The following is a 23,916-nucleotide window of genomic DNA, read 5'->3' on the forward strand; positions in this document are numbered from 1 at the left end:
CTGATTCTTAGTGAGTAACTAGCGAAAAATGGATTAAGACACTGTATTATTTCATATCGCGCTTTACCAAGTAAATTGTACTCAACAAAATAAAAATCACCTTTATTTTCTGTACGGATCTTTCCATTTTAATACAACACGACTTTCCACGATCCACTGTATATAAATACTCTATACATTTGATAGAAAAAATATTTTAATAATAAATACTTCTGAATATAATTTTTAATCAATGACTGCCAAGAATATGAATTAATTTTTAAGACATAAGTAAAAACTTTTAGTTCTGAACTCAGCTAGAACTACCTGAAGTTACTAAAGTCGGTAGAACAAATGAATATAACAACTAAAATCAAGTTCACGCACATCTGATACTCCACATTATTCTCGGGAATTTCGGGTAAGAGCTGTACAGATGTCTGGATCGCGACATTCAAGCTATCTAACTTCTATCATCTATTAAATCATTTTACATATTTATTCGAGTAACCAACTCTTTTATAAGAATTGTAACACAAAGCAAAGTCCCGAAGGTTTAAGGGAGCTGTTAAACGTTAAACAAACGTCTAACCAACTCAACATGAAATTATTCCCTAAGATTTTATATGACACTATTTTTACTTACTTACAATTATTTCGTTTACAATTTATCGTTTTTCTGCATTATATTATATTAATTATATTTCAATCATGTATAGTGTGGCGCTAGAACGTTCCACGTATGATTATTAAATAAAAAAGCATTTAAATTGCGATAACTCGCGAACATGCATATCAATTCCTGCAACTTGTTATGTCTGGCATTTTTCGATCCTAAAATGAATTCTGAAATTATAACAAATAATTAGGACACGATTACACTGAATTCCTTTCTTAAAAGATAACGAAATCAATTTATTGTTCGTAAAAACTTGCAATGAATCCGAAGAGTGCGTCCGATACGCTGCTTCTCTCGCGCCCAGTACCGGGCCCTCAGCATCCTAATTTTTCCCAACTCTAGAGTTCGCCAAATTCTGAGTTTTTAAAATTTGCAACTTTGAAGTTATTTTTCGCGAAAACTATAATTGATGGCAAAAATGTTTTTTACAAAAGTTGTAGATTTTTCTATTATCTACAACTTTTGTCAAAAAAATTTTTTTGATATTTATTATAGTTTTTGCTAAAAACGTAAGAAACGGCTTTTGGAGCAATTTTACCACTTCTTCACCCTGATTCTGGGTTCACAACCCCCTTATCTATCTCTACTCAAATCTAGCAAATTTGACCGAGGTTGAAAAATTGCCATTTCAGGTCTAACTTGACTGAACTATATAACAATGCCCATAAATATATGTTGTACATAACTTAGAGAGACAACATAATCTTGTAAAATATAGCCAAATAATAACTTCAAAAATTAATAAAATAGTCAAAATGTTTATTAAAAATTGACAGCTGTTAATTATTAAAAAGAGAGAACATCCTGTCAACTCAAGTCTCAGTCAAAAAGTGGAGATAAACAAACTTTCTCCTCGTTGCTGTAAACAATCTAATCGTTAAGCAACGTCAACATCCTACGTAACTGTCATTTGTCCATTAAACATTTCATGGCGGCATACACATATTTTACAACATTGTTTCTCACAAATTTCGTGATAATTGTTAAAGAAAAATTTGCTGAAATTTTTAAAAAATCAATACCATGTTTTCCAACATGATACATTAACGAAATTTTTACTGCAAAACACCCTTATCATAATCTACAATGTATATATGAGTCAAAATTGTCACACGTGTGGAAAGAGTTTTTTTTTAAACAGACTAACGTTCTGATAAGAAAATGGCTTTTTTTTTTTTTAATCCATAAAATTAACAGAAAATATTAATTATTCGTGATCACTATCTTAGTGAATAACTGGTATATTCTCTGTCTCGAATAGATGACTTGATTGTTCGGCTGGATGGGGGATTTTTGCCAAGTTACAGCCGTAAGATAATTAATAAATTACAGCCGCCAAATGTGAGCAACATTTCGCAGTTCTACGGCCATTAGGACATTCACAAAAGTGCCTACACGGAGAAAAATGCAATATAAAAATTATAGTCTAGCACTATAACCTGGACGCATTTTTTCAGTTTTATAATTTTAATAAAGATTAGAATAAAAAATGACAAGTTTAACTAGGAAATATTATAGTTTAGCTGATAATTTTTATTGTTTAGCACGGTAATTTTTTGGACAAAGAATAATTGATAGAAGTTTGAAGAAAAATTAGAAAATAAAACATACATTTTACTTTGTTGTTTTAGAATTTTTCTCGCGCAGCACGATAAGATTTCACGTTCTCTTTCACTCCAAGCACACAGGCGATTGAAGACCCATATTTAACAATCAAAGTTAAATTATTAATCACCAGCAGAGAGTTCCGTGAGTCGAGACTTTTTTCTCGAAATTTATCGCTGAATCTAATTAAATCATTCAATTTACAATATCTATAGAATATACTTACCGAATAGTCGCTTGAAAGTTGTTCACAATCATTAGGTTTGTTTTTGATAATATATAGACCTTACCACTCACATTGAAGTTTTTGACATTTTCCTCTAACTCTTTTAGAGAAAAATAACCAAACTTTTCGACCGACATCAAAAGAAAGAACATAAGATTTTAAATCATACATATACTTAAGTTTTTCAGATTTAATTTGCAACTTATCCCGTACATTATCATGAACAATGTTTAATTGTTCACGAATATTTAAAACAAAATCAGTTATAGAATTATTCTCAAAAGAATTATCTGAAAGATTAATTCCTCTAAGAAGATCAATAGGCAACCTTAATTACGACCTAACATCAACAAATCTGGTGAATACTCAGTAGTTTCATATCTTGAAGAACGATAGGCCAATAAAAATAAAGAAATCCACTTATCCCAATCTTTTTGATGCTTACTAATATCTTTGGACATATATTGAAGAGTAGTCCTATGTAACCTTTCAACTAAACCCTTAGATTGAGGATGAAGAGGTGTGGTTCTTGTCTTCTTCATACCAAAAAGACTCATGACCTCCTTGAAGATTTCAGATTCAAATTCTCGACCCTGATCAGAATGAATTTCAATAGGAATACCATATCTACAAAATATTTGAGATACTAAAGCCTCAGCAATAGTAGAAGCCTGATGATTAGGCAGAGGAATCGCCTCAGGCCATTTAGTAAAATAATCTGTAACAAGTAGAAATTTATTTCCAGAAGAGGTTTTAGTAATGGGACCAAGAATATCAATAGCAACCCTTTCAAAAGAAGAACTAACATTATGAATTTGAAATTCACCATAAGATTTTTTATGAGTACCCTTTTTAGTAGAACGAACTTTGCATTTTTTGCACTAAATCTCAATATCTTGCTTAAGAGTTGCCCAGAAAAATCGTTGACGAATTTTTGAAATCGTTTTATTAATACCAAAATGACCACCAGAAGGAGAATTATGAGCCTCATGAGCCTATTTCATTCACTTTAGCTCGAGGAATGACAACCTGATGAATAATATGAGAGAGATTTGGGGCTTCCCAACGATTAACTAAAACACCATTTTTTAATTCTAAAGAATTCCAATAAAGTAAATAAATTTGAAGGTAGAATTCAAATGTAAAACATTATTTTACTCGGGGACTTTATTTTCCTTTTTGAATTTAATAATTAAACTCAAAATGTTATCTTCATTTTGAAATTTGATTTAATCAGAATCATTGTGAATTTCACGAATGACACAATAAATATGGTTACTATCACATTTTTAATCAGAATCTATTCTGAGACATTTTTTACAATCACATGGACGCCGAGATAGACTATCAGCATTGCCATGTTTATGATCAGGTCTATGTTGAACTTCGAAATCATATTGGAATAAGATTTCAAACCAACGAGCTACTCGATCTTGAGGATTTTTGAAAAAAAGTAACCAAGTGAGAGAGGCATGATTAGTTCTAATAGTGAACCTCTTATGTTACGTCTCAGTAACAGAATAGTTTCTTTTTCGAGTCAAGGCCCAATCGTCCTCTACTCACCATGGGTGCGGAGACCACGCAGAATATACTTTAGATGGAGAATTAAAGAAATAGGAAAGGTTCTTAGTGCTTTACAAACCACACTGGTGCATTTAATTTTCTCAAAGAAAGATAGAGATTTGTTCTTATGATAGTCAATTCTTTATTTAATTTCTGTCATCTTTTTACTCACTAAATTGTTTTACAGCTTGGCTAAACAGGTAGCTAGGTAGCAGAAGGTTGTATACGCGTGAAAGGCTGCAGTTGCTTGGTTTGGTTGACGCTTCGATTCTCGGCTCTCGGCGTCTTTCGGCGTAGTTGAGATAATTTTATGGTTTTATGGCTGTCTTGGTGAAAGGTTGTCGTTGGCTCGTTGGAAATCTTCGTTGAAGCCTTCTAGTTGACTGATCTTCCTTCTTCTTACACTTCCGATTTTTATTTTAATAATTTTTGTTAGGAGATAAATAAAATTAGAATAAAAGAATTTAAATATGCAATTTGTTTGAGAGAAAATCCACGTAGGATTATTTAATCTCAGATGAGTATATTTCAAGCCCAAAAATTTATCTTTGAATTTTAGAGTTGAATAAAGAATTAATTTAACAGGTATTCTGAGTTTGAAAAGTTATATCAAGCTGAGTTCGGATTTGCACCGTGCCCAGTAAAAATTTGGAAGAGAGTGTCTCTTGCGTCCAAGTCCGCGCTTTTTAAGGTGCTTTTCGCGCATCCTTTGGAAGCTTCTAGATTGGCGTTCTCCAATCCAAAGTTTTAATCAATTTAATTATTTAGGCCTAGCCCTAATTTCCTCCAATCATCTACGCAAATTTTTCCCTTCTCCTTTATGGTCAGTGTCCGGCGCATCTTTTTGCTCTAGTGCTCCCCCACGCAGGATTCACCTGTGCTTACTTAGCATGCGCCTCGAAGCTCTATGACCTCCACATGGTTTTTACCTGAGCTGTCATTGCGTAGACCCTTTTCCTTGCTCTTCTATTTTTTTATTATTGATTTTTTGTAGCTTTTCTTTACCTGCTTACCTTTCTTCTTCTCTGTGTTCCTGATACTTCTATTCCTTTGCTTCCACCGTTTTCTTGTTAAAGTTTTTATTAATATAAAAAAAAAATACAAATCCAGTTTATAACATCTTACCAAAAGGAAAATGATGAAGATGTTCAATAAAAATAACAACAGCTAATAATTCTTTTCTTGTAACACAGTAGTTATGTTCACGGTTATTTAAAGTTTTGCTAAAGTAAACAACAACTTTTTCTTCATAAACAGTCTCATCGTTTCTATTAACTGGAATCTTTTGAGATAATACAGCACCCATGCCAACATTCGAAGCATCAGTATCAAGAATAAAAGGATAATTTGGATCAGGATAACCCAAAATTGGAGTAGAAGTCAAAATTTGTTTCAATTTTTGAAACGTTTGAAAAGCTAAATTATCCCAAATAAAATCTTTCTTTTCCTAACTAATAAGATATAAAGGTTTTGCAATAGTAGCAAAATCTTTGACAAATTTCCTATCATAAGAACAAAAATCTAGAAAACTTCTAAGTTCAGATTTATTTTTAGAAACAGGCCAATTAATAATAGCAGAAATTTTATGTGGAGAACTTTTCAGTCCTATAGCAGAAACTACATGTACAAGAAAGATAACTTCTTTTTAGAAAAGTATACATTTCTTAGGATTTATCTTAAGATAAGCTTGTAAAAGTCCTTCAAAAACATTTTGAAAATGAATAAAATATTCATGTAGTCTTTTACTGGAGATAATTATATCATCCAAATAAACTAAACAAATTTTGCCGAGAAAACCTTCTAAAACTTTGTTCATAAGTAACGAAGGTGGCAGGAGCATTACACAAGCCAAAAGGAAGAACCTTAAATTGCCCAACCTCATTCCAAATACAAGAAGCAGTTTTAGATCTATCCTCCGGAGCAACTTCAACTTGCCAATATCCACTTTTTAAATCAACGGTAGAAAACCATTGAGCACCAAGAACCATATTCAATATGTCTTCTTGATGAGGAATTGGAGTTGAATCCTTAACTGTGACATCGTTTAATTTACGATAGTCAACACAAAATCTAATTTCATCACCTTTTTTTGGAACAAGAACAACAGGGGAAGCCCAAGGACCATTACATGGTTCTATTGCATTCTGTTGTTTCATTTCCTCCATAACTGAATCAACTTTATCCCTATAATGTAAAGGAATACGACGAGGAGCCTGTTTAATAGGAAGTGCATTTCCAACATTAATTTTATGTTGTAAAATTTTGCACTTTCCTAAATCAAAAGAATTTTTCGCACAAATATCCAAATTCTTCAATAAAAGTTCTTCAAAACGAAATTTATCATTGACATCCAAAAATTTCGAAGATCTTTCAAACAAATCTAAAGCAAATTCTGGAAGTTTATTTAAAGAAGAACTAATTTTATTAATTGAAACAACTTTATTACTTTCTGAGAATTTTTTATCAAGAAGATCTTTGAAATCAATAAATAAACCAGACTTGATTAAGAAATCTAATCCTAGAATACATTCTTTTTCAATTTCAACAAAAACAGCCTCCAAATTAACCTTAATATTGGAAATCTTTATTTCTACAGTCTCGATAAAATCAAAATCAAATTTATTACCTGAAACTGTAAAAATAGAATAAGAAATAGAAGAATTATTCGAAACAGTTACCATCCCTTTAAACAAAGAAGAATTAACAACCGTAATATCAGCAGCAGTATCAACTGTCATAATACATTTTTTGCTATTAACTTCCCCTCTAAGTAAAAGTTTCGGTTTAGAATCAGAAGAATAAGAAAAATCAATTGAATTAATTTTTAGTTTTGACGAAATTTTTTTTGGATGAACTTTCACCAGTAGACTCATTAGAATTATGAATACTTGATAAACTACTTTGAACAGCTTGAAGAACTTGACAATTCTTCTTAGAATGTCCTTTTTCACCACAGATCCAACATTGGAAAATTTGCGAAGAATTTTGATTTTGGGAATTTGACCTAAAATTTCCTTTAAACGAATTATTTTTATCATCCTTTTTAAAATTATTTCTAAAATTATTATTTTTATTGGAATTATAATTATTTTTACTAAAATTATTATTATTCTTATTATTAAATTTATTTTTATACTGACCTCCAAAGGTCAAATCTTCAATCGACTCAAGCTCTAAAGCTCTCTGAGTTGCTAATTGAAGAGACTCAATTCTCTCTGAACGAAGAGAAAATTGTAACTTTAATTTTTTTAATCCGAAAATAAATTGTAAACCAGCAATTCTATCTCTCTCTTCGGAAGAGACCGAAGGATATGCAAATTTGACAAGCCTATCCAAATCATTTGAAAAATCAGTTAAATTTTCATTTTCAGACTGTTTTCTAGCCTGAGAACGACTCAAATAAGCTCGAAAACATTGAGCTTCACCAAAACGATCTTCCAAAATTTTCTTCAATTTATCGAAATTCCCTAAATCTTCTAAACTCAAATTTTCTAAAATGACTTAAGCTTTGTCCTTCAAACAGGACACTAAAATCGATGCTTTAACTTCATTTGTCCATTTATGCAGACGAGCGATAGTCTCAAATTGATGGAAATAAGATTCCCACGTCTAAGAACCATCAAATTTTCCTGGTTTTGCAAAAGCTAAAGAACTATTATTAACTGAAGAAGTTGAGACCGATTCAACCAAATTATTAGAGTTATTTTCTAAATTATGAATTTCCAAATTATTATTATTATTATTATTATTATTATTATTATTATTATTATTATTATTATTATTTTCATCTTGCGATTCGTCAGAGGTGTCTGGCCAGGAATCCCAGGGCTCCGATCCACCTGGGGCCTGACCAGACGGGATTATCCTGCAGGCACCCGACTCCCTCAGGTTTGAGGGTGAGCCGGGGCTGCAGCCGTTCAGTCATTTGTTACAGTCGTCTCAGGATTCGGAAAGAACCAAGGATGACCGCTTTCTGCATACGAGCCGCGAGAATCTCAGCCTGACTACGGCAGACTGGTATTGTTCGAAGCTCTGTCAGAAAGCGGTCCCTCATCCCTCCGAGGGCGCCAATCACCAGGACTATCACGTGCGCCGTGTGTTCGGGATAGACAGTTCTCATGACCTCCATGAGCTCTCTGTAGCGTTCCTGTTTACTCTCTTCTTTTGCACGTATATTTGTCTCAGCCGGGGCTGAGAACTCAATGTAATATACGTGCTTGGTGGTATGGTCGAAAAGAGTAATATCCGGCTTATTGTGTTCAATACGTTGGGGCGTAGAGAGCGGGTAATTCCAAAGGATTTTTGCTCTCCCGTTCTCAACGACTGACTCAATTTCACCGGGCACATAGGGCAGCACTGGTGTCTCGTCTATTCCATAAAAGTGCCGAAGGTGGTAATACAGCACTCTTAGGGCGGCGCTATGCCGGTGAATGTAGGCTGAGCGCGCTAATATCGGACAAGCCGATAAAACATGAAATAGCGTCTCATCTACATCACCGTGGCAAACTCGGCATCTTGTGTCCTCGAGTTGCTCGTGCATAACATCACGCCTATAGGCGAGAGTGGAAAATACACCATCTTGGCAGGCCATAATAAATCCTTCGGTCTCAGAGAACAAGCCAGCTGACTTAAGGTATTGGAAAGTCAGCTGGTGTGACAAGTCCTGTGTTTCGAGATGACAATAAAACACACCATGTAAGGACTTTGCCACATGTTCGTCGAGCAGTTTTAACTGCTCGGTTGTTTTTATATCGACCTTTCGCTGCCCTCTGGTCAATTGCAAAAGCCTTAGATCGTCTGGGCTGCTAGGGTCGAAAACTGAGCCGAGGTTCTGCGCTGCCTGATATGCTTTTTTATTATTATTATTATTATTATTATTATTATTATTATTATTATTAATTAAATTTTTTATCTCTTCAAATAAATTTCGAGTCTCTCTTTGACCTTCTTCAAAACGAATCTGATCACGATTTAGTCTTTCTTTCAAACGATTCAATCTCATCTCTAAAGCTAAAAGTCCTCCATTACTACCGTCTTCGACACAATCAGCATATTGAGTTCTCCTTCCAGCTCAAGTTTGTCTCCGACTTGGACTCTTTGGCATGATTTCTAAAATATTTTTCCAGAAATCACCAACAAAAATATTCACGGCACGCGAAACGAACCACTTCCTGACACCAATGTAAAATAAGACTCAATAACAACTTCGGAAAATTAGTAAATTAATTAAAATGTTTATTAATGATTGACAGCAATTAATTAAAAGAAAGAATCCGTGCGGTCAACTCAAGTCTCAGACAAAAACTGGAGATAAACAAACTCTCCCCTCATGCTATAAACAATCTAATCGTCAAGCAATCGTTGTTAACTAACAAACTGTCGTTAGTCTAATGGTCATTAGATGGCGACATACAAATATTTTACAATATCTACCGATGTAAAACCTATTATTGTGTTTTATAAGAAAAAAAAAAATACTTTAAGTAAAATAACTAATTGTTTTTTGAGCCGTCTGATGATAGAAGAAAAAAATGATATGCAGTTTGTAACTGTGTGAAGAGAGATAGATGGATAATAGTATGTATTGTTGAGATAGTTAAACGAAAGTGTTACATGCAACAGAAAAATAATAATAGATATAGAGGAGTAAATTTTGGTCCGGCGTAGAATAATAGCTCAGAAAATGTTACAGCCATTTACACTCTCAGTCAGTACATGTTACCATATAAGATAAAAAGTTTAGAATAAATGTAGAAGAAAAAAACTAAATAATAAGATAGCAATAAGATGATAAAGGAAAAAAGAGGACGAGTATAGCAAGTCCATTAGGGACGAGTATAGCAAGTCCATTAGGGACGATCCAAGGCGGAGGCCAGGTCTTGCTCAATCAGCCAGCGACGCAGCATGTGTTTAAATGACGGTAGTGAGGGCTGATTCTCAACTACGTCAGGTAGCTCATTCCATAATTGCGGGCCAGCAACTGCGAAAGCCACTCCAAAAACATCAGTGCGATAGTTAGGAACAACTAGTTGCAGCTGATTGACTTAGTTCCTGAAAGGTCTAGTGGTAATGCGTTGCAACAGCAGCTCAGACAGATAGCTAGGAAGACGACTAGATATTGCCTGATAAGTGATACAGCCAAGAAAAAGTCTGCGATATCTAGATACCGTGAGCAAGCCAAGTTTACGTCTTGCCTCAGAGACAGGAGCATCTCGAGAGAGGCCAGTAATAAACCTTACCCCTTTATTGAGCTTGGTATCAGCTACTGTGCCCACTCTTCGCAAGACTACTAAGCAGTAATAGATGTGAGATGTCGTACGTAATACGTGGTCAGTATGTTTTCGAAGAGAGTAAAGACTGTGGAATGCTGCATTGACTTTACCAACCACATGCTTCTCATGCTCAGAGAATGTAAGCTTGGAATCAAGATATACACCAAGGTTACGAATACTTGAGACTACAGCAATACTGGACCCTTCACACCCCAAAGTAGGAATAGTAAAGATATCAAGGTTGTTGATGTATCTTCCGGTGCCAAAGATGATTGCTTTAGTTTTCGAGATGTTCAGCTGGAGCTTATTGACTATAGCCCAGTTGGATATTCTGGCGATGTCAGCATTCAGACTGTGTATGCAATCCGAGATCTCAGATGGAGCACAGCTGCGATAGATCTGCAAGTCATCAGCGTATAGCAGCCTCTTCGACTCAGTGATGTAAGTACCAATATCATTTACAAATAGAGAAAACAGGAGGGGACCAACAATGGATCTTTGAGGAACACCTGCAGTTGTCGGTAAAAAAAAAGTCAAGGAGCCATTGGGGGACCTCACAGCCTGGCGCCTGTTAACCAAATATGAGCGCATCCAGCAAAGAGCGTCCTCAGAGAAGCCCAACACAGCAAGTTTAGCCAGCAGTAGAGAGTGCGAGACTTGGTTTATTGGAACAACTAGCGCGCGCTTCCCGTAATCAGAAAACTCATTTTGGTCAAATGACCGATTAACTGTAGTTACAAAAAAGTTGACAATTGCGTACATGCGTACGCAGGAAGGGTCATAGTCACCATCTACTCAGGAATGCCGTCACACCCAGCTTCGTTAGATTTGATGGACTTGATGGCTAGCTGGACTAGATCTTCATTTACACTCGAAAAAGTGATCTTCGTGGAGAACAGTCGTGGTATCGCAGAAAGTGGAGATACTAATAAAGTATTAATTCAGTACATCAGAAGGCACAGCAAGCGAGGATGGCATTTTAGTGAATTCAATTAGAGCAAGGTTCTTCAGCTCACGCGACACAGCTGTACAAGAGCTATCTTGCAGGCGAGGGGGGATTGGAGCTATCAATTCCACAAAAATATGCAGTCACCAAGCAATCCCGTACAGAAATTATTAGGCCGTATTGTAAACCGCAACAAATAGTAGGCGTAATCTGCAACCAAAAAGCCCGAAGGCGAAAGAAACAGCAAAAAAGGCGCAAAAGAGATAGAGCAAGAAAGATAAACGTGTACGTGTACTCACAAAGAGAGAGAGAGAGAGAAAGAGAGAGGAGTAGAATATTTATCAGAATTTAATAGGTGTTAGTATCCAATAGGTATGATTTCATTCGGAGCACAAAAATACTCTCGAACAATTCTGGATTCCACTGATCTTTTTTTTTAACAATGGATTGTTCTTCTAAAATTTTTGTAAATTAATTCCATCTGAACGTTGGGAAAAAATAAAACTTAATTTTTTGTCATTATTGATTGACTGTCCAACTATTTCAGCCGGCGATAAAGATTCATTGCGACTTGTGCTGACGTCATCAATGAAATAGCTAACGCTTGAAAAGCGTCGTCAAAGTAGAATTTTATTGAACGGTAAAACATCGTAGTGGGGGAAAATGAAATTAACAGTAACGGGATTGAACTGTCAACATTAGCGAGAGAGCACCATTAGAGGGATTCTACTGTATTTCTTAAAAAAATGTCTGAAATTGTTAGCATCGGGACAATGAAATAACTAATATTAATGTGCTGATGAAAAATTGAAGGAATTGTCTCATAGTAAATTCAATAGCTAATTATTGGTTATAATAAATATTCCGTAAATCCTTCAGGAATATTAATCACAATATCACGGAGGTAATGTAAATAAATCAAGATTAAAACCTAAATAATGTAAATTCTAAAAGATGAACTAAGAATGTCTTATTTAAAGCAAAAATGTGTTTTATACTTTTCTCTAAAGAAATCGTTCAACGCAACATAAATCACGTTGAAAGATTTAATAATTTTCTATGTTATATTAGTGCATTTTATACTATACTATGAGTCCAGTAAACCAGTTTCTTTTTTATTTTGAAAACAAGAAAGTTTGAATTAAAAATGTCCTATAAAAATGATGGAAATGTTGATTTCAATAGGACATTATTCAAAGGAGAATATATAATTCATAAGAATTCAGCTATTTTGAAAATTTAAGAAATTGATGAACTACAAAACTGAACAGTACATAATTCATCTAAAATACCTGTAGAAAAGCATTCTGATGTCAGTTATACATTACATACAAAAATCACTATATTATAATTTTAGATTCATGTTTATTTTCATCATAAAATCAAGCAAATTTATTGACATCTAAGTTCCACAATCGTATTCCATCTTATGCTCAGCGAAGAGGGCAAGTAACAGTTAGTGTTATATATATAGCCTCAATCTTTTCTAAGCCAATTGAACCATTATTTTGTCACTAACTTGAGATTAAAGTACAGATAGCACATAATAATTCACATTTATGTAAAACTTCAACACTTTAACTTAAGGTAGTTATCGTGCAATATTTTTGTCGATAAAAATTGATTAAGTTTATCACAGTAATATTTATCTAATTCCACGATTTAAATAATTTCGTCTGTCTAGTTGACGAGATAATAATTATTGAAGTTTGTTATTTTGTGAGGTTTGGCCAATGCTTCATACACACTACCCCTCTTCCATCATAGTTTTTTATTTAGATTGACTAAATTTCTCGACAGATATTAATAAAGAACTCCTGAATCGCGAACAATCGTTATACAAATATTCTCAAAATACAATAACAACAGTTTTCTGTATATTTTTAATGTTATTACAATAAAAATCAGAGAATTTGTGTCATACATAACCATTTAAATGTCATATTGAAGAAATCTTTCATTCCACCATCTATCGGGATTTTGAAATATATCATACAGTGTTGCACGATCAGAAGTATAATAGTAATAGTTTATCTGTGTAGTCATTTTTTGAATGTATGAGTATATATGAGTACAGACTCATTCAAAATGTTTTGGAGTACAATCAAAATTATAAATACATTATTGCATTAAATTATCTCACACCTTACAATAACTTTTGGACTATATTGTAGCACGAAAACTTCCTTAATTAACTATTTTTGAATAACATCAATCGTAGTTGATGAACATTGCAAATCGATGTATATTGATGTTTCTGCACAATTATTGATAGTTGATGTTCTATTTTTTAATATAATTACTTAAATGCCAAGCTAGTTAAATAATGGTGGTCGAATTGGCCATATGTTTAAGTTGACTTAGGATATAATTGATATTGTTACCTGCAGCTAGCGACATTCCAATTGGATGTGAAATATATTTTTATCGATAATATCTCTTGAACAGATTTTACAAATCCTGGAAAATATTTTAAAAATAGATTAATAAAGAATATACTCATGATCAACTGCTTAGAATGAATTAGTCGAACTTATACTGATATTTTTTGTAATTTAAATAATTAATGACGAGATGAAATAAGAAAAGCATTTTCTAAAATACTTTCCATTGAGTTCTAAACAAAGATTTATGTTCATATACAATGTTATATACAAAATTATTTGAGTTGTTAGATCCTACTCTATAAAATTTGATGTAATTGTATACACTCCGCAAATCCAAATTGTAGACACTTTTAAAACGCTAAGTCTCTTCAATGTTAGATGTCATAAAGAACCTACAGATTTTTCACACACTACGAAACGTGTAAGAAGTGTCTAAAAATCATGCATAGTTTGTTAATGGGCATTTTACATTGAATTCACTTCACGCGTGTTATTTTAACATGCTTGTGAAATCCTGGGATTTGCCGTGCAACAACAAGCAGATTCCCGTGACTTCGTCCACGTTATGTGTATAATCAGGTTAAAAAAACTCAAATTTATCAAATAGATTTTATCTTCTATTGTTTATAACAAATTCGATTGTTATATTAAAGAAATTACGTTTTCATTTTACATGGTTTGTTACTTAATTTGAGCAAAGGAAAAAATCACGCGTTGAAATAGTTCAAATATATTGAAAAGATCCCGTTTTCTATTATTTATAACTAATTAAATTGTGAGAAATAATTTCTATGAACAAAAAGGAGCCTATAACCTTCCACATAATGCCCTTTACATTTTTGCGAAATTTGATTGCAATTGAAATGTCGGTTTCAGAGATTAACCCCAACGTACAGACATATACGGCAGATTGGTAACCTCCTCCTGAGTACCCTGGTTTATTCCGGTACTTTTTACATATTTTTACGGACTTTTCCCTACTAAATTTATAAAATGTAACAGAGAAAGAAAGATTTACTATACTTAAAAATTTTAGATTTCCCGCGCTTTTCTTTAAGCATATAGTTCTCATAAAAATTCAAATTTCTGGAAATTTCTTTTCTATTTCTCTTTTTTTTCTTTTCCTTTCTGGCGCGAACGCCATTTTCTCGTCAGAACATTTTATAACTAAAGGAATAGGTTTCCAATCATTAGACATGGTAAATTACTTTATTCGAGTAGAAGAAGAAAATTCTTGTTGAAAAAACTCAAACATACAGAATAGAACCCGTTTTTTGTTGTTCATAGAAAATTCAATTGTTGTAAACTAAAGGAATATGCTTTCATACATTTTACATAGTTTGTGATTTAATTCCAGCAAAAAAAATTATTAGTTGAAAAAACCCAATTATCCTGCATAGCTTTCGTTATTAATTGTTTTTAACAAATTCAATTGTTACAAACAAAAGGCATAGGTTTCTATTCAATTCACACAGTTTGTATCTGTATTTTAGTGAAAGAAAAAATTACGTCTGGATGGAATTCCAATATGTTGCATAGAATCCGTTTTTTATTCTTTGTAACAAATACAACTGTTATAAATAAGTTACATGAACAAAAAGTAGCCCTTAACCTTTCTGATGACGCCTGCTACATGTGTGCAAAAAACAAAAAAGAAGGCTAATATATGTACAATGTACAATATACATGCATACATACATACATACATCGATCAAAACATTGGTCAGTATGCTTCCAAATATCTTGAAATGTGAAGGTATAATAAAAATTGAAATTTTACCAATCGACCCAATTTTAATAACTTCCTGATAGAAAGATAATCCTACTAAAACCAACTTTACCAGATGTCGGTAAAACTTTGCGCCAAGTCCACGTCCTAAGTGACTCTGATATAACAACATTTATAAGTGATAGACTATTGGAATGTTTGGATACCAAAAATAATTGTAATCACATTGAATGCCAAGTCATTTTTTAAATGGAATAGACTTTTTTTGCTTCCAATTGATAATGAAAAACTAAGGACTTTTTAAAAATCATTTTCATCTTATTTACAAGAATATTCTTCGAATAAAATTTTAAGATTTAACAGCAATTTTTGGAGTGATTTAAATTAACCGAAAAAAAATATTTATTTGTGAAAAAGTTGATGACTTGGCCCAATTTTGATGATGTTCTATTTTTAAAATACTTCATACTTTATCTGTGGAACTTGGCCCAATTTTGCTTTAAAGTCTGCCCAATCCAGTTTCAAATGTCATTATGTACGAAGAACTATAATACATGGAACTGTTCAGAGAATCTTAAAAAAATGGGCCAAGTTCCATAGTTTTTTGATTTTGAAGAGAATTTTTTTTTGTAATTAAAAATTAACTTAAATTTCATAAGTCAACAGTACGTTACTAGTTTAAAAAGATTATGAAAAAAGACGCGGCTAACTTGGCGTTTTACTTGATATCACATATTTTTTTGATCGTACCTTTTTTTTATTTATTCTAGTTTTACATGAATGTGGACTTGGCGCCAATTTTTACAGGCATTCGTAGATGCCTGTTTTGTTCGGATTTTACTCCTTTTTAAAGTGAAAACTTCTTTAGGCGCAATGGGGCAATTTTTACTAGGAGACAAACTTGTAAGTTCACATCACCAAACCATCAGCGTTACCGATATGGTAACGTTAATAGTATGTCTATAGCTATGATAGATATTGAAACGTGGACTAATACCAATAAGTTCAATTGACAAATTATAAATTTTCAATTCTTCATACTACAAAAAATTCAAAAACAAACTATTGTTATATGATAGTTTTAAGTTTCACTTCTATCACCAGTCCCTATGATTGCCTGAAATTCCTTCTTTAAACTCACTGTAAGATTGCTACGACGACAACAATTTAATTTTATTTAAATATTTTTTTTTTAATTTCTGAAAATCAAAATTTTTGACCTAGACACATTAATAAAAGAAGTTACACAATCATTACGAGTTTAGAATGCTGTTACTGAAATGACTATCATTCCAAGAAACAGTAGTTACCCTACGAATACATTTCTAAAAAAGACTAGTAACATTGACAGAAGATAGGAATGTACAAATTATTTTATGGATAAATTGGGATTTTATATGCATTCATAGAATTTTTCTGCAAGAAACATGTTTTTATAAGAACATAATTTATAATTATTTCAGCTTTTTCCTATACTACATAGGTGTATTTTTTGCTTTTTTATTATTGAAAAAAAAGCCAATAATACGAGTATTATTTTGTTATAATCATTCAACAAATAATTATTACTTCATTTAATTGTTGAAAAAATTTTTTTATCAATAATTCCAAAAAAAATCATTTAAATCGATATGCAACACGCGGGAAACATTCTTCATTTTTTAGAACATAAATATCTCTTTGTTAGGCAAGAGAGAAGAAAACATCACAAAGTTAAGGTAAAAGAGAGTGATAACAATACATAAGGCAAGAAAGAGGGTACTGTAGGAACTCTAACGTGAAAGTGAGTGACAAAAGACACATTCAGTAAGAGATAACATATGATAGAACGCTCGATGAAGTAGAGTGAAAAAGTAAGCAAAAAAATCTTGAATAGTAGAAATATCGCTGTTAGGGGCGTGGCTAATTTATAACTCTGTCAATAATCAACAAAAAATGCTCGTTTAACGGTTGATCGGAAGCTCATGATATAAGATAACTACCCATCAAATATGAAAGCATTATATGTAATAATTGTAAAGATATTTACATATAAAGATGCGTTGATTACGTCACACAAAATTTTTCGTGTATAGAGTAGTCGGTTGCCTCGGCGCTCATGGGGGAAAGAGCGCACTAGTGAAAAACAGAGAGAGAAAGAAAGGAGGTGAATGTGCACTTGGCGCCGAGTATCTACCGCTACTCTAGACGTATGTCCGATTACCAACTTGAAAAGTTTGAAATTGTAAATTTCTGGCTGCGGACAAAATACAATATGGCGGATAGATTTTTTTTTTCATATGTAGTCTATTGATGTAGAGTTGCCAAATCAAGAAATCTGAGAATCTTGACTTTTGTCGAATATTTTTCAGAAAAGTTCAGACTTTCAATCTTTACGGATGAATCTCTTTTTAATAAATAGATTAAAAATTATGATTAATGCTGCAAATAAAAGCTCATAGATGATTCGTATGGCAAATCTATTGATAAATTATGCGTATGTGCTGTACTTTAAAAGTTAATAGAAAAAATAGAATTGAGAGAAAAAGGGGAGGGTAAAATTTCTTGTATAGAGTGTCTGCTATTGCGCGCTGTCATGAGGGAGTGCGAGAGAGAGAGATAATGTGAAAAAGAGTGAGAAACAGAAAGTGGGACGTGGACTTGGCGCGAGTGGCGAGCAGATCACTCTTGATAATAAATATAAATTTTTCCTATATCCGAATTTCTAATAGGAACCAATTCATTTTTAATTGAAATTAAGAGAAACTCTCATTAGATACAATCAAAAAAAATAATTGTTTTTTTTTTTTTAATTAATAAAATTTGTTGAAAATTAATTAATTCTCAAGTTTGAATTGCCAGCTGACAGAAACTTTGGCGGCCATCTTGAGACTAGGCCGATAACTAATCGCCCTAATAATCAATCATTCTCAATCTAGTCACTCATTTGACTAATTGTCAGTGTCCTCTTTGACTAATAAAGTTTCTGTCGCCATTCTGTTTCCGTTCCCGTCTGCGTTTACAGGATATTCTAAATCATTCAATCTAAATCTGATTTTCTTGAGACTATCTGTGAAGTTTGTGATATTCAAAATAACAGAAATCATTCAACTATTCATCCAAAAAAGAAATCAAGTAATATTTCTAGACAATTCTTAGTAATTTCAAGTAATCAAATTCAAATTTATTTTGCATTGCATGATAGGCTAACGCCACGTGCACAATCATAATCTTGCTTGACTTGAGAAGCGTGTTGAGCTCGTGTGGGAGGTCAATAATACTAAATACACCAAGTTAAGCCAATTTTTTTAGACATTGTATACAAATAATTGATTATTTCGATCTATCAATTTTTCTGACTAAGTTCACATGATCAATAGATATCTGTATATTTCTAATTTATACTTGAAATTTCTTATAGATATAAATAGAAATTTTGTTTGTGGTATCTTTTTTTATCCAAGTGCTTTTTTCTAATTTATTCCTATACATTTCTCATTAGATTTGAATTGGAATTTCCTATAGAAGCCTGTAGATACATGTTTCCAATTAAATCTAATACGTTTTAATTTTTTCGAATAAGGCAGATTTTCTGGTTTCTAATAGACCCGATTGAATTCTATTGTATCAAATTCAAAGTGTATAAGATTGTATTGGTTTCAATTGGAATGCTCAACCAAGGTAATGTTGGTGTTCGTAATTTGTGGAGAATGCGATTCTACATGTCATGTTAAAAGTTCAAATCGCTAAAAATTTTGCGCGAATTATAATAGATTAAGGAGATAAAATGATGTTTTCCTGGAAAATTTTTGCATCCGACTGCCATTCATTCTCAGACGTTAAATTTCCTGACGACGCTCGTACGACAGATACATAGGTAAATGACAAACTTAGATCTCCATACTTAGAATATTTTCTCTATTTTTCCAAATTTTATATTTTCCGAAAATAGTTTCTGGTGGGAGTTGTTTTGATTCTATCGGACAAAATGAGAAATGGCGATAGAAATAAGTAATTTAAAAGAATAAAAAGTGCGTCAAAATATTTCCATTATCACAGTATTTTTTAATAGGATTTTATAATATTCTATGGAAAAAGGTTCAAACAGAAAATTCGTAATTTTTATAGGAAGAAGGATTATTCATTTTTTTGAAGTGAAACTTTTTATGGGACACTAGCATTTTGTCATGCGAGTTAACTCATCGAGCTAACAAAACTGTTAAACTCCTTGTCTCTTTCTTATTACCATTTACTCTAGCAGAGTGAGAGAGGCGAAAAAAATTAACGAAGATCCGCACAAAGAGGAGACGCCGAGAATAGTCGCAGGGCATTGTTTATTGATGGCGATCATGTTATTCAGTTTATCAATATATGTTCTGTATATGAGTCAAGCAGTATTGATGTTATTTATTTATATAAAATTTAGGACTAGTTTAGACTTGTACAATCTTACGTACGTAGAAGAGCAAGTAAGTCTCAGTTCATCAGAGAAAGTCGTTGTAACTAGTGTTGCTTTATTTATGGAAATATTTTTTTTAAAATACATTTTTAAAATACATTGCAGCAAAGAAAAATTTTTTTTTTTTATTTTTTTTTTTTTTTTAAATTACAATTAAAAATAAACAATGACATTCATATTTCAACAACAAGATATGGAACTTGCTTGGATGCTGTTTTTTCAAGACACTTGAATTCATTGAGATCTGAAGTATTTGCATCCTACTTTAGCTATCATAAGCCAATTATTTCTATTTTGCCAAATAAAAATGACAGTGCAGATAAAGATATTTGAATCTGTGATTCATTAACATAAGTCATATTAATTACTTATATAGTTCTTTTCTTAATGTAGAATGTTTATGTATATGTAATATATATATATATATGTATATGTCTATTAAATTATTTCATATTAAAAATTTTTTAATATTGTTTTTATTTTCAGTTATTGTCAATGAAGATACAAAAAATGTATGCGTCAGTCAAACTGCATATAATTCTTAGAGTAAAAATAACTCTGTAGTTTATTAATTTTAACAATGTGCACAGTAATTTTCACAATGTGTACATTAGTTTTAACCCTCACCCTGTGCTGTCACCAAATAACCATAAAATTCAGGGTAATTTTTACTATATATTTGTGTGCTTGTATAGTATTCTTTAATAGGATTTTATCTATTTGTAGAAAAAGACATTAAATTAATTTCAATGCAAAACATACTTTTTTGTTCAGGAAAATACTACTTAAATATTTCTATATACTACAGGCATGATAAGCCGCGTTTACTATGTCTGTAAATGAGAGTGTAAGCCGTGGATTAGGGACCAGTGCAATAATAAATTACTTGAGTTCCTTGGGATTTAAGTACTAAAAAGAATGAATTTGCACAGAATTACAATTTAAAAGTTGATTTAGCTAAATGAAATGAAAATAAATAAAATTTTCTACTATATTACTTCATTTTCGAAATATCGAAACTAATACTTTAATTTTAGTTTTTCAAACATCGGGATCATCAGTGAGTGGCGAGAGCGGTCGAGAATTCAAAACCGCTTCTATTTGAGCTAGTAGAGTGGTGATGTCTTCATAGGTCAGTAAAGTTGTACTAAGGAAAAATTCTTTTCGCACACTGTCAATCGGTCAGGAATATCTAGAAGAGAAAACTTATTGCAGTTCGTCTTAACAATTTCTTTTGTTTCTTGTGAGATTTTCCAATATAGTACTTCGATGTCAATAAAAAGATGATTTTGACATTTGATTGTAGGAAAATTGTTCTTTCGACATTTTTTGCATACATTTATATTAGACTTTAAATACATATCTAGACCTTCCTGTAATCCTGCAATTCCATTTTCGAAAATAGGTCTTATAGGTCAAGATAAGTTCTGCTCGTTTTTTATGTAGCATGGTGGGTTTATTATGTGATAGCAATTTCACAATTTCCAATACCTTTGAATGACTACTTTCTACATATCTATAATAATCATACTTATCTACATATCCCCCACGAATTGCATGAATAATGGAATCTACAGCACATGTGTTTTTAACTTTTATGATACCTTGACTAGTTTTAACAGGAGGCATACTTGTTCCATTAATCAATAAAGGTAATATACGAGGACATCGAGAAAGTTTATGTAGATTTTTAATATTTGGTAATTCTTTCAAGTAGTGACTTTGTTTTTTTTTCTTTATTAACAGCCCTTTCCATTCATCTACATAATTTAAATGAGCGTTGTTGCTAGAACTACTTAATGAATTGTTGGAGCTGTAATGGTTAAGAACAGGCTTTTCATCGTTTTTTTCACTATCACTATTTATCACAAAATTTCTATCAACATAGCTACTATTATCACTATCATCATCGATAACATTAATCTCTTTTTCATCACTATTTTTATTATAATTAGGACTTGCATATTCATCGCAGAAAGAATTACTGCTATTAATAGTTACTGCTACATCTGAGTCTCTAGTTGGTTCATTTTTAACGTCATCATTATTCAGTTTAGAGTATTCATCGCCACTATCGCTATCGAGGATTTCGTTCTCTTTTTTATAGTTATTAGTCTTTTTAGTAGATGTCAGATTTTTGTCACAATCAGAATCTAGCCCATAAAAATCTGATAATGAGGTCGAATCAATTTCACTCTTCGTTTCATGTTTAATATTTCTATTAGCTGCTACTAAATTCATGGTAAAGTTGGAATGATTGCAGTCCATAAAACAAAATTTTTAGGAAAATTTATAAGTCGCTGAGCGAAATCGGGGTTGTAGTATTTATTTGTCACATTACCTGTTATATCTAATTGACACTTATCTTTTATTTTTTGCAAAAAATCTTGGATCGGTCGAGAAGCATTTTTTTCTACTTTTTTTTGTTTCATTCTGTTAGTCGTTTGAATAGTTTCACTTTCTACTTGTTCCTCTTCGTCTACGATAGACATATCAGCAAAAAGATGGTTCTCCGGAAAACTTGGAGGGTTTTTTCCTGTTTTTATCATGCTTAATAATTGATTGCAATAATTGTGACATACGTTGTCTTTTTTTTCTTCGTACTCTTCAGTATATGCTACAGTTAAAACCAGTTTTAATATTTTTTTAAAATCAACAGAGATTCACTGTGCATTGTAGAGACGCCATTTGCAATATGAAAATGGAAGCACAGTGTACGCTATAATCATCTAACGCCATCTATCACTGAAAATTACAAATCAGTACGCATGCGCTGGGATTAAATTGAGCTAACCTAAGAATGATTTGACCATTCTCTTGCCAGCGAATAGCACACTGTAGGACATCTGAACTACTTGTCAAATGTGAGCAAATATTTTATTCAATACAACTAAAGTTGATATAACTAGAAGCTGCATCAAGAAGTTGTTTTAAACGATGGCTGACTCACGAGAGGTTGAAATACATTTAGACAACAATGGTCAGCCTGGCATTAGAGATATAGTTTATAATTTTCCTCTATTGTTAAATCGAAATAATGTGATCAACAACATAGATGATGAATACAACATTCAGGGTCAACAAAATCGTACAAGAAATAGCAATAATGAGTACGCTGTAAATGAAAATAATGTGTCTACTCTTAAATCTTTCATTTTCACAAAGAAACCAGGTAAACATTTTGTTATTGTTATTGTTATTTTCGTATAACATTGAGGAAAAATATTCCACTCTTACATAGTAAATAATCATTTACCGCACGAGTTTGCGGTCAGAAACTGAGCGATTGCCCACAGGTCAATCACAAATATTTTGATCTTAAACTCGTACAGTAAACAGTATTCACTATGCAGCTATGCACTATATACATGTATATTATGAACAACAGTCCATTTGATAATTAATGCTTAAAATTATTTCAGAAAATATCGAAATCACAGTTCCGTGTATTCTTTTTTTATCTGAGGACCAGGATCAAATGCCTCACGTAATAAATAGGCGATTTGATAACGTTGACGATAGTGAATATTGTAAAATAAGACCCAATAACAACTTCGGCAAATTAATAAATAAATAAAAATGTTTATTAAAGATTGACAGCAATTAATTAAAAGAAAGAATCCGTGCGGTCAACTCAAGTCACAGTCAAAAACTGGAGATAAACAAACTCTCCCCTCATGCTATAAACAATCTAATCGTCAAGCAATCGTTGTTAACTAACAAACTGTCGTTAGTCTAATAGTCATTAGATGGCGACATACAAATATTTTACTATATGAATGCGAAGAAGAACATATAGAAGCACATCGTATGTTTGTAGATGATATATTATGGGATAAATGGGGAGACGATGCACCAAGGTATTCAGGGGATGTAATGATAATACTGAGAAACTTCGAGGAATAGGTTAGAACTGCGACGCTGGAAGGACGCTGGTGTACATTAATCTCTTCCAATAATCTGATAATTATTTAAAAATTGTTATAAAACACTTTTCATATACCAACTTGATGTAATATAAATAAATTACAATATATAATACAGTACGAGTATGATAATGAAGTTTGTCCTTTCTGACTCTATGCCATCTTA

General features: G+C 32.2%; 1 protein-coding gene across 10 annotated transcripts in view; it reads right to left on the bottom strand.

The window, feature by feature from the left end:
- The window catches only part of LOC118064357 (patj homolog), a 349,897-nt gene that overhangs the window by 303,836 nt on the left and 22,145 nt on the right, over window positions 1-23,916 (bottom strand). For 9 of the 10 annotated variants that reach the window (XR_004690049.1, XR_004690048.1, XM_035078870.1 and 6 more), the window contains one exon: window positions 13,655-13,730. The exons of the other annotated variant lie outside the window; for it this stretch is intronic. Coding sequence is in view for 7 of the 9 variants with exons in the window: in XM_035078870.1 (XP_034934761.1) it covers window positions 13,655-13,670 (16 nt within the window). In the remaining 2 variants the exon portion in view is untranslated. The remainder of the gene's footprint in view (window positions 1-13,654; window positions 13,731-23,916) is intronic. 10 annotated transcript variants of the gene reach the window in all.

This window comes from Chelonus insularis, unplaced genomic scaffold (assembly GCF_013357705.1).
Source record: "Chelonus insularis isolate UGA/USDA-ARS -01 unplaced genomic scaffold, ASM1335770v1 contig_17_pilon, whole genome shotgun sequence".
Lineage (NCBI taxonomy): Eukaryota > Metazoa > Arthropoda > Insecta > Hymenoptera > Braconidae > Chelonus > Chelonus insularis.